A 12027-nucleotide genomic window follows, 5' to 3' on the forward strand; every position below is an offset into this window, starting at 1 on the left:
TAAACAAAGACAACAGCTGTAAAATATAGCTTTGGGTACACCTATTTTCATGAAAAGGAATGCACTAATTTGTTACAAAAATGGCTAAGATATACAGGGGTTATTCAAAAAGAATGAACCGATTTCATGATGCATTGCTTCAGTTCTCAAGCATCGTCATATAAGAGTCAGTGACCATTTGAAAGAGGAGTTATCTAAGTTTTGAATGGCTGCCACAGGGGTGATGTAGTTGCACCGTTCTTCCACAAGGTTGAGTTTGTTTCTTTACCCTTGGATACAACTCAGTGGATTGTGATATCCTGATAAGCACCTGGGAGAAATGCTCTTATCGCATTGATGTTGCCCATACTGCAGATGGTGGCCACATTGAATACTTGGTAAGACAGGAAATAAAAGTCGATTGTGAGTAGAATACTTGTGACTTGGCTGGACTTTTGTATTGCTTTTCCTTAATAAAATATTGAGTCTTCGGAGAGGGGCGGCATACAAATCCAAATAATAAATAAATAAATAATAAATAAATAAATCGTGAAATTGGTTCATTCTTTTTGGATAACCCTGTATATTAAGCATGCAAAAGTAAAAAGTTGAAGCTGTAATCTTATTATTTCCATTTTACCGCTCTGAAAAAAATGAGACGTTAATGCTTTTTGCTTCTATCCCCTTTATCCTACATTCCTCCTTTTACCATTCCCCATTTCCCCACTATTTTGACTTTCATTTTATACTTTGATAAATTTAATAAAAACAATATTTTTAAAAAGAAGTATAGACTCATTCTGCTCTTTAAGAGAAACCCCCTTTCAATACTAAATAGATCAATTTGAGATGGCTTCCTTTTTCAATATCCATGTGGAAATATTACAGAATGTATATCAAAGGGATGTTGCAAAATACTTTTTTATACTTGTAGATCCATTGTATGAAGCTCTTTCTCAAAACCATGTTAATCATTGACACTGTGATCATAGATAAGTGCTCTTACAACTTTTTATTTCTCCATAATTATGGGTAATATTTTCAACATTCTAAATCACCGTGAAGTTTGTGAAAGCTTTGCAAGTTGACACAATTGATGAATGCATTTATTTATTAAGCAACTCTGGTTGGTTCACAAAGTAAGAAAAAATAACAGTCGAATGATACATGTAGTAACAGTAAAGGTAAATAAATAAAAAGATGGCAAAACCAACAAGCAACAGCAAAAATATGTCAGAGTTCATTTTTGAACTTGCTTTGGAAACATGGACACCAAGCCCTGGACAGTTTTTTTAATAAAGACACTACAGTAGGAGTTCTTTCTTCGGAAGGTTTTTACTTTTTCGTAGTATCAAAAACTATTAACTCTATATTATATTACAGAACACCTAACCAAACTATTGCATTAGACGAAACTATCACAGACCACCTAACCACTACTAAACCACAAGACCAGGCCACTAACCATTATCAAACTACACCAAATCACATCCATACAAAGGTGTATTACAATATATACAAGTATTGAACAATCAGGTCGTAGAATAGATTGCTTCATTCTGCTGGTGCACCATGACTCAGCATTCCTTCTACTTTAGAGTAATTATAGCATTTCCATTGTATTTGGAATATTACCTCAGGTTTAAAATCCTGACAAAAGCCTGGACACATTCCCTTTTTCAAAACCATCTGATATTCCTATCATTTTACGTTTCATTATTTCTTGCTTTGATGGAATCATTGTAGATATTTTTTCAAAAAAAATAGGAAATGCGCCTTGCGTATTTTAGCAACAGCAAAGCAAGATGTAAAACTTCTTCCATGAAATAAACTTAAAATCAATACTAACAAACAAAATTGACACTTTGTGTAGAAGCCACCTTAACTATTTAGATAGCATTGTGGTCTACTTCAAAAATACAGTATTTTGCTAAATTGCAGTACAACGGCAACATTGCTGAAAAATGTAAGCTTGTATTGACTTACCAAAGGATCAGAAGTTAGTATCTGTCTCATGAAATCCAGAAAGGAAGAGGCCAGTTCTCCTGTGTCTTTACTGAAGCTGCTCACTATTCTCTTCAGTACTGTTTGCAGAGAACCACTATGTTTTGCCAGAGAACTAAGGTTGTTTCAAAAAAGAAATATTTTACTTTACCTACTGGATTTAATGTAGCACATAAGTGATCAAGAGGCTAAAAAGCAGTTAGTTTGTGTCTTCATAAAGGAATATTACTAGATAAATGTGAAGTAATTTAATTATACTTAATATTCTTAGGTGTAGCAACCAGTCAGCCAATTACAATACCTAAAACAAATACCCAAAAAAATATTTTTGATAGCAATTCTTATTCCTTCATTTGCACAAGAGGAGGTGTCTTCTAAAATAATTGCCATAGCAACTGATAGCCAAAACAGCCACTATAAATACTCGCTAAATGACTGGAAGCAATTCTTATTATTGAGAAATATTCTTATCTCGTTTCTTTTAATATAACATGGAAACCAAACACCAGCAAAAATAGAAATAAAAAAAGACAAAGTTGGAAAGGACCTTGGATGTTTTCTAGTACAACCCCTGTTCAAGCAGGAGACCCTATACCAGTGGTTCTCAACCTTCCTAAAGCCCTGACACTTTAATATAGTTCCTCACGTTGTGGTAATGCCTGACATAAAAAAATAAATTTATTAGGAAACTCAGAGGAGGGTTCTAACTTACCTCACTGCTGGTTCACTTCCTCCTGCACTATCTGGCTGTGCATCGTGGGCACATATGCGCTTTGCACCTGCACATATGCGCAATGCTAATTTTTTTTTTAATGCAAAAAAAGCTGAAAACATAGTGCCAGAAATTTGGCTTCTGTGCATGCTCAGAAGTCCCAATGGTATTTTTTTTTTTTTTGCAGTAGTCTATTTGTATGTGGGTGGACCCAGTTGGAGACAGATAGAAGAGCGGTGTCTCAGTTCCTAAGACCATTGGAAATATGTGTTTTCCGATGGTCTTAGGCGATTCCTGTGAAACTACCAAAGGTTGAGAACCGCTGCCCTATACCATTCCAGGCAAGTGGCTGTCCAGTCTCTTCTTGAAAGCCTGCAGCGATGGGAGCACCCACGCGAAGCATGACATCATTGGAGCCAACCCACAATCTTTCCGCATTAACTGTTACAAATGGATTCATCCACCACCATGGCCCAATGCATGGGAGAAAAGAAGACCACAAGACACAAAATACTTCATTCTCTTTATAAATCTGCAAATTGACGGGATAATATCATGGAACAAAGAACACCCAGTCAACTAAGTTTTGTAGTCCCAATTATCACCTCTGAGACAGAATACACACGCACAGACATAATGTTCTTCCAAGATCAATTTTCAGAATTTCAGTGAGGAAGTTTGGAATTTTACTGGACTAGTCGTCTTAAATTTTATTTGTAAGAAACAGGACATAAAATAACATTGAAAGATATGAAGCTCACTTTAGGAAGCTGATTTTTCAGGTACTTATTTTCACTGTAACTTTTTCTTTAGATGTTGAACTGATATGACTAATCTCCACTGAAAATGAATAGGAATTGCACAAGATTTACAGGTAGTTTCAGAAACATTTGAAATGTACCTTTTCAGATGATAGAATCCATAATTGTGCTCTGTAAGGAACATCATTGTCCTGATACAAGTCAGCAAGCAGGTATAGCTGCTTTCAGCATTAATAACGGTTTCTATCAAGCAGTCACAGATGGAAGCCACGAGTTCCTTGCCTGGCAATGAATTGGAAAGCTGCTCCAATTCAGAAAGAGTGCTTTCTGAGGAACTGGGCAAGATCAGGGCGATATCCTGTAAGAAAAGCAAACAAACAATGCATTACTGAAAGGCAGGGGCATATTTTATAATTATGGCAATGCAAGCCAATAGCTGGGACTCAAAGAACTAATTTAGAATGTGCCTTGGTTCACGGAGAATGCCTCAAATATTTTCTCTTTTTCGAATAACAGACCAACACAACATTAGAAAAGATGTCTTAAACTCACTACAGTAATAATGTTATTGGCACAGAAAGCATATTTATTGCTCACAACAATTAACTAATTAATTGACTAATAGGTAACTCCTTTAGGTCAGTGGGCACGTTGGGGATTTTGAGAGCATTCGTATACATTCCAATAAAATGGCAACATACTGGAAACTGCCAGTCACAAAATGCCAATGTTGTAACATTTGTCTGTGATCAGAAATAAAGAAGTTTGCTTTTCTCCATCATAGGTGGAGCTAGCATTCAGATGGGTTGTCCTCATCCATTCAGAATGAGGACCGAGTCTGTCATTTTTGAGAGGTTCCGCCTTGCAAGGACTCCCAGCTTCAACTCAGTCCTCAGATTGGACAGACGTGGCTAAAAGTGCTCCTTTCCTGTTGACTAGTCTTTCATCTATATTCTGTTTGTTGGAACTTGGATGTGAAGCACACGAATTGTGATTACATGACTGCAGGATGCTGCAATTGTCATAAATATGAGAACCAATCCTAAAGGTTTTTTTTTCAGGCCTGTAATAATTTCTGTGGTCGCTAAACAGGGCAATGGTTTAGCAAGGACTACCTTTCTTTCTTTCTTTCTTTCTTTCTTTCTTTCTTTCTTTCTCTCTCACTCACTCACTCACTCACTCACTCACTCACTCACTCACTCACATTGGATTTCCAAGGACTTGGGGCAGCTCACAACATATTAAAAAAACATATAAACATTTAAAATCCAATTAATATAACTAACTATTCTAAAAACCCTGGAACATTAAAAATCATTCATTCACATTCGAACAACAAGCATACATCACACTTGTCGGCCAGAAGCTAGCGTTTAGTGACCCCAGGCCTGGCGGCATAGATGGTTTTTCATGTTCTTATGGAAGGTGAAGAGGGTGGGGGCAGTACAAATCTCTGGGGAGAGCTGATAGTCCATTCTTTCACAGCCTACCAATGTACAACAGTATATTCATGTATCTAAGTATGTGAAGACATAACCCTGGGAACATGTGAAGAATATAAAAAATTAAATTAATATTTCCTTTAGATATTCCATTTTAAATACCTGGTCACAGAAGGACTGTAAAATAGAAGCTATGTATTCTGCACACTGCTGATGAATTACGTTTTCCCCTGCAGTTTGCATCAAAGACAAAAGTTCCAAGAAAATCTCAGAATATTTTTCATCGCCTTTAGCAGCTCCATTAATCAGGTGCAAAACAGCCAATTTACAAGCTTTGTGGGAAGCCAGTGCATCAAATAAAGCAAGCAAGCGGGTGGTGTGACCAGTGTATTGTTTCTCCTTATCTTCTGGATTGCTGAAATGATGAGAAATTTCTTTATTAGGATGAGACCACACTAGGTAGAAATACAAATAAAAACACACATGCAAGTTTGAGTGCTCACATTCATTCATTCACTCACACAGACACAATGGGGTTTTTTTCATAGCTGTCAAACTGCCACCGACTTGCAAAGTTACTGGGATTACTAATGACACTGAAATAATATTAGTGGTGTTTAAGTGACTTTAATGAAAAACAAATATTCAGAAAATAGAATTAAATTTTGGAGGGTTTTTCCCGTTTTACTCACTTCTCTATATTAGTCCACTAACTTCTTGTTCTAGGATCGAAATGAAATGAAACAAAACAAAATACCCTTTGGTGTGTAGCTTGACACACTATTCAAAGATCAAAGCTGGTTCTTGCTCCCCCTACCCCACAATACAAATTGGTGCTACAGAGTATTTGGCTAGACAATCACATGATTGAAGCAAAAGATAGTGTAAGGTCCAAAGCAATTGCTTATGAAGATTCTCAGTCATCCAGGTCTTGACTGTTCCAAAGATGTTTCTTCTCATCCAAGAAGGTTCTTCAGGTCTCACTTCTGGAAGAAGCTTCATGAATGAGAAGGAAAATGTCCCCAAATGAAAACAAAGAAAGTTCAGTTGTCTTTTTTTTTTTAAAAACACTCTCTTTGGTCCAAAGCAAACGACTAAGTATCAAATAAGACAGGAAAATAGAACATAACCCAAACAGGACATTTTAAACTTACATTCAACTGTAAGCAAGAAAAACTGTGACCAATGAGATCAACTTTTCTTCTTTGGACAAAACATTTGACAAATTGTTAAACGGTAATTGTCTTGTTTAGGCCATATTAAACAAAATATTGAAATGTACCTTTGCAGATCCTCTACAAGTAGATCTAAGACAGTTCGCATAATAAGAAGACCTGTTGGTGAGGCCAAGTCACACAACTGTACACAAATGCGCCTTAGCATATGCTGAATAGGCTGGCAAGTGGAGCCAGCAAAGGATCGTACTATCTCTTGCAGTAATTTTGCCTGGACATGAAGATGCATGCTCCAAAGTTTTCTAGTATTGAGAGCTACTGATAGGTCATGTGGTTCAATAACCTACAGAGAACAAAACAATCCTTTGAAATGCACAATAATCACACATTTGCAACATGCTGTGCTAGTCTCCATTCTGGAATTTTATAGAAAATGTATATGAATGCAGTGAGGAGTTCTAAGACAAACTGGCAAGGAGAGTATGTCAGTTGGAATTCGTATTCAAAATTATTCTCACAAAAAAAGCCCTGTAAAGGCATATAACTGGAAACAAGTTATAAGTGCTCAATACAATTATCCATGTGATACCTGATCCTATATTTTCCTTGGTTCTCCAGTCTATATTTTGTTCAGTGATTCTAAACAAAACCCACCTCTATGTGCACACAATAGAATTATATTAATAAAAGTAAACATCATAAATATGTTTCATAGCTCCTCAACTTTCAGATTAGCTGACTTTCTAAATCATTTGGTAGTTTTTATTTACCTGAGTGGTCTGCATAGGCAGAGGAAGAGGCAGTAGTTCTGAAAGCAGTATAAGGCCAGAGAAAAATCCTTCTGGGATTCTTAGAACAGAAGTAAGAACCTCTTTGAGCATTAGTGACCAAGTATTATTGGCTAGAGTTTCTTCAGAAATAGTTAACTTCTCATTAACGCCCTGGGTGAAAGTCAACAAGATATCAACAATATCATTCTGGATTTTTTGTTCATCGCTGTCCAAACGCCCAGAGAGGGTTATAGAACATAAAAGCATGTGTAAAGAAATAAGTGCTGAAGGAACACGCATATCTTTAAATTCAAAGGATCCTCCCCGTAACAATTCAGTTAACATGGTCTTCAAAAGTGTGAGAGTACATCGGGCCATGGAAATTGTAGTGACTCTATGAAGAGTTGTTCCCATGTTGACATGGAGTCTCCAGGGTTGAATAAGAATGCTGTTTAGCTTTTGCAGAACTCTAATAAAGGTGTCCATTCCTTCAGAAGAGAAGAGCTGAATAACTGCAAGGTTCCATTTAAGATCCTTCTGCTGACCTTTATGAATAATAGGAGAAATATAAAGAAGAAAGGTCTTTATATTTTATTTTTGACTAATGGAAATTCGATGCAATAATTTTGTTGGTGATGAAAGGTAAATATTTTTACATACTTTTTTCACTCAATAAAATGAACTGGGAATTAAGCCAGAGTTTATATGATCAGTATACAAAGAACAATATATTTTAGAATGTTTGTGTGATTTAATACAATACAATCTACTGAATGTAGAGGTTAAAAATTGTACCTTCGACAGGTGGTGGAGGACATGCAATATGACACAAGACACGAAGTGCTGTAGGAAGACCAACTCCATCCTGAGTCATCAAGCTATCAATATTCTTTAAAGTAAAGTAGATAATGGTTAAGAAAAATAAATATTCAAAACGGACTATCTGATTTAATAGACAAACACTACTTCTGCACAAGCTATGTAGAGATACATTTAATTGTTGTACATAACCAAAACAATTACACAAAAGCAGCAGTGCCCCGTGTTGACTAATAGTGTAGATTTTAGGACTTGAAGTTCACATATATAGAAAGCATAGGGATATGGAAAGCCTGACTTAGAGTACACTCTTCAGCAATCCAACAATGGATTTCGTTCTTCCTTACTGTGCAATACAACTAGCTTTCTTTTTAAAAGAGAACAATTTGTATGTGTATTGTAAGGTCACCATCCCAAGATTTAGAATATTTAGATACCAAACTAAATGTTAGCATGTATTTATTATGTCACGAATAATTAAGTAAACTGACAAAACTATTAAAAGGTGTAAATTAGTAGTATTTTTGAATATAAGCCTGATTATAGAAAATATGAAGATTGAAAATATGTAATTTTAAATATGTTTTGTATGGAAAAAAGAGAATTGTTTGAATATAAGTTTGATGATAGAAGAAAGCGTGCAGAAAGGAAGTTATAGGTGTTAGGACATAGGAGATAAAAATTAGTTTTAATGTGTATGTTTAATTAATTTAGTATTACATAAGTATGAAAAACTTGTTCATTGTAATAAGAATAAAATATATACGTATGAATAACATGTAGAAATGAAGTTATAAAATAACAAAAAGAAAATATGAAGATTGAAATAGGTAATTATGAAAAATATTTTGTAAGGGAAAAGTAATGATGTGGAAAAGAGGATAAAGAAATTATAAGTTGATTTTTTATTAATGTTTAGAAAATAAGTGAAGTACTAATACAGTGGTACCTCGAGATACGAGTTTAATTCGTTCCGGACCTGGGCTCTTAAGTCGAGCAGCTCTTATCTCGAACGACTTTTCCCCATAGGAATTAATGTAAATAATTTTAATTGGTTCCAGCCCTCAAAAAACTCACAAAGTTAGTCTAAATTATGCAGAAAGACACGTTTTTAATGAAGAAATGTACATGTACATATAAATGAATAATGAAGTTTCTTTCACTTAACTTGTAAACTTTCTTAAACTTTTAAATTTACATATGTTCAACTTCTCTGCCACCCAATCCTGTAGGACAGAGGTCCCCAACCCTTTTTGCACCAGGGACCGGCTTTAAGCGATCAAGAGAGGAATGGGTGAATGAATGGACGGAGGGTGGGAAGGAAGGAAGGAAAGAGGGAAGGGACAGGAACAGAGGAAGGAAGCAAGGAAACTTATGAAAGGGGAGAGTAAGAGAGGAATGAGTGAAGGGAGGGAGGGAGGGAAGAAGGTGGGAAGGAGAAAGAAAAGAAGAAATAGAGGAATGGAAGGTAAAAGAGAGAAAGAAAAAGAGCAAGAAAGAAAGCTGCAAGCACCCCCCCGAGCCCCCCAGGCCGGCTGCAACCTTTTAAAACACGCGCGCCGCTTCGCAGCTGTCTCCTGAAGCCGAACGCGGAAGTTAGCGTTTGGCTTCAGGAGACAGCTCCTTGGCGCTTGTATCTCGAATTTGGGCTTGTAAGTAGAACAAAAATATCTCTCCCCTCCCAGCTCTTATCTCGAGTTGCTCTTAAGTAGAGCAGCTCTTATGTCGGGGTTCCACTGTATTAGAAATATATAATTTGGGACATGTCCACATCTTGTTTGCTGAAATTAAAATAGGGATAAAACAAGGGTGAAAAAAGACTAAAGACAGATATTAAGAAGAAAATAAATGTGAGAGATGTATTGAAAATGTAATGATAATGGATTGTAATTATATTAAAAAAATATTGCTAAGAATATTATATGGATGTATGAAACTCAGAAAGCAAATACTCATGACATGAAATTTTGAAAGACCAAAAAAAAAAGTACTGGGGGAGGAAAAATATTTAAGTAAAACTGGGCGCTAGGGTGAGAGGATCAATCAAAAATATTTAAGTAAAACTGGGGGATAGGGTGAGAAGATCAATCTAGATCCTATAAAGGAGAATATTTATAGCCCAGGGTTGAAATGAGGGACCAATCTAGCAAGCCAAAGTGAACAGCAAACACAAGATTGCCAATCCAATTGTTTCTTTTCCCAAAACATTTTAATTGATCAGCATGTCTATTTTCAACAAAATCTGAACTAAAGTTAACTTTGAAATATATTTGTTCAAAAAGGTGAGCAGTTTGCTATTCTAAGGTCATATTTATTTTTACTTTTTATTTATTAAATGTATATGCCATACACTTTACTATCCAAGTGTTGTGATTCCGTCTGAGGCCCCTCAGGGAACGGCTGATCCTCTGCCGGCTTCCTGCTCAGAGGGGGAGGATGAGGAACAGGAGGTTCAGGCAGACGGGGAGGAGGAATCTCAGGCTGAGGGAGAGGGAGGACAGCCAGAGTCCCCCAAGAGGGAGCTCTCCCCAGCAAGCAGCCTGGATTCCTTAGATGAAAATGCACAAGCAATAATCGATCTCCGGCAGAGAAGAGCAACAAAACGAAGGGGACAATTAGCCAGGTACTTTCAGCACTAAAGACGCAACAGCTGGGTTTGGGTGTGGTGCTCTCTGGAAAGGCTGAAAAGGCAGACCCACCCTTCCTGGCTTGTGGAGTATTATCTTTGGGAGTCCTGGGACCTGGCTGTGATCTTTGGCGTCTTGGAATTCTGGTTTGTGACTTTGAATACTGAAACCTTGGGGGGAAAAGGTGTGGGTCTTATTCTCTACAGTGGTGGGTGTGCCAGCAAGAAGTCTGCTGTATTGTCTGGCCATCAGGACTCTGCTGTGAAGTCTCATAGCCTGCCTGTTGGGAAGAACAGGTTTTTCTCTGTGTTTATTTTTCAAACTATAAAGTGCTTTTGCTTTTACCAGCGTGTCTGGCTGCTTTTTCCAGTTGGTGTTGAAGTCTGGGGGCACCCAGACAGAACACCAAGGATGGCAATGTAAACCATATAAAAACTACAACACATGTTACATAGTACAGTAAAAACACACTCACCCATATGCTTTTACTTATTTATTTTACTAACCTGTTTAATATATTCAATGAGATTTGGGATACAATTAATTTCAAATCGGATTGTTTTCAATGGCTCCAACCATTTATTAAGTTCTAAAAACAGAAAAGACCGTTCAATGAATGTTACATGAGACATTCAAGAAAATGTAAAAACAAATGGTGCGGTTGGCCTTTTGGTACTAAAACTGACTGAATCTTAACAATGGCGACATATACTGCTCAAAAAAATAAAGGAAACACTCAAATAACACATCCTAGTTCTGAATGAATGAAATATTCTCATTGAATACGTTGTTCTGTACAAAGTTGAATGTGCACAACAGCATGTGAAATTGATTGTCAATCAGTGTTGCTCCCTAAGTGGACAGTTTGATTTCACAGAAGTTTGACTTACTTGGAGTTGTATTGTGTTGTTTAAGTGTTCCCTTTATTTTTTTGAGCAGTGTATTTTGTCACATATGTACAGGAAGAACATGGTACTCATTTTTTAACCAAAGGTTTAAGAAACGTTTATACCATTTTATAATTCAGTTTGAATATTCCCCACCAATTTTCCTTAACTTCTTATTTAAGATAATGAAATAAAGAATATAGCAAAATAAAAAATAATATAGTAAAAGTATATGCTGCCCAACTCTCAATTCTAGTTTATAATTGTTAAAAACATTTGAAAAAAGAAAACACAAAAAACAGCACCAGATAAAAGAACAACAATTGCAAAGAATACAAACGCTCCAAGACCAAAAGGAACAAAAAGACAGAAAGGTATGTCAGATGTTCTCCCAAAGGCCTGGGCAAAGTACAAAGGAACATATAAAGAACACTATTAAAGAAATGTTTAGCTTATTTATTTTAAGTACTGTGTTTTCCCCCATATAAGAGCCTCATATTTTTTTCAACCCTGAAATAAGCGCTTGGCACTCAAAAGCCCGATTGGGCTTATTATCAGGAGATGTCTTATTTGGGGGAAAACAGGGTAAAGGCTGGTTAATCTGATGGCAGACAGCATCTGTTGTGGGATTGCTTCTTGATTTCTCCATATCAAAAGGCTGGCAAAGACACATTTTTCTTGCTTTCCCCAGATAGATAGAGAACAGAGAGAGAGAGAGAGAGATTGATTAAATACACAATAAATAATAAACAAACAAACCTCACTACCTGGCAGCCCAAATGTAACTTGCAAGATTGACTGCTCATATTGCCCTGTATCTGTGATGGCGAACTCATCTGCCGGTATGCGAG

General features: G+C 36.4%; 1 protein-coding gene across 4 annotated transcripts in view; it reads right to left on the reverse strand.

The window, feature by feature from the left end:
• Positions 1–12027, reverse strand: part of VIRMA (vir like m6A methyltransferase associated) — a 40923-nt gene that overhangs the window by 13222 nt on the left and 15674 nt on the right. For all 4 annotated transcript variants that reach the window (XM_070748059.1, XM_070748060.1, XM_070748058.1 and 1 more), the window contains 7 exons: positions 10796–10878; positions 7639–7732; positions 6844–7388; positions 6181–6416; positions 5061–5313; positions 3597–3814; positions 1966–2098 (listed from right to left, as the gene is read on the reverse strand). In XM_070748059.1, coding sequence (XP_070604160.1) covers positions 1966–2098; positions 3597–3814; positions 5061–5313; positions 6181–6416; positions 6844–7388; positions 7639–7732; positions 10796–10878 — 1562 coding nt within the window. The remainder of the gene's footprint in view (positions 1–1965; positions 2099–3596; positions 3815–5060; positions 5314–6180; positions 6417–6843; positions 7389–7638; positions 7733–10795; positions 10879–12027) is intronic.

The sequence above is a fragment of the Erythrolamprus reginae genome, chromosome 3 (genome assembly GCF_031021105.1).
Source record: "Erythrolamprus reginae isolate rEryReg1 chromosome 3, rEryReg1.hap1, whole genome shotgun sequence".
NCBI lineage: Eukaryota > Metazoa > Chordata > Lepidosauria > Squamata > Dipsadidae > Erythrolamprus > Erythrolamprus reginae.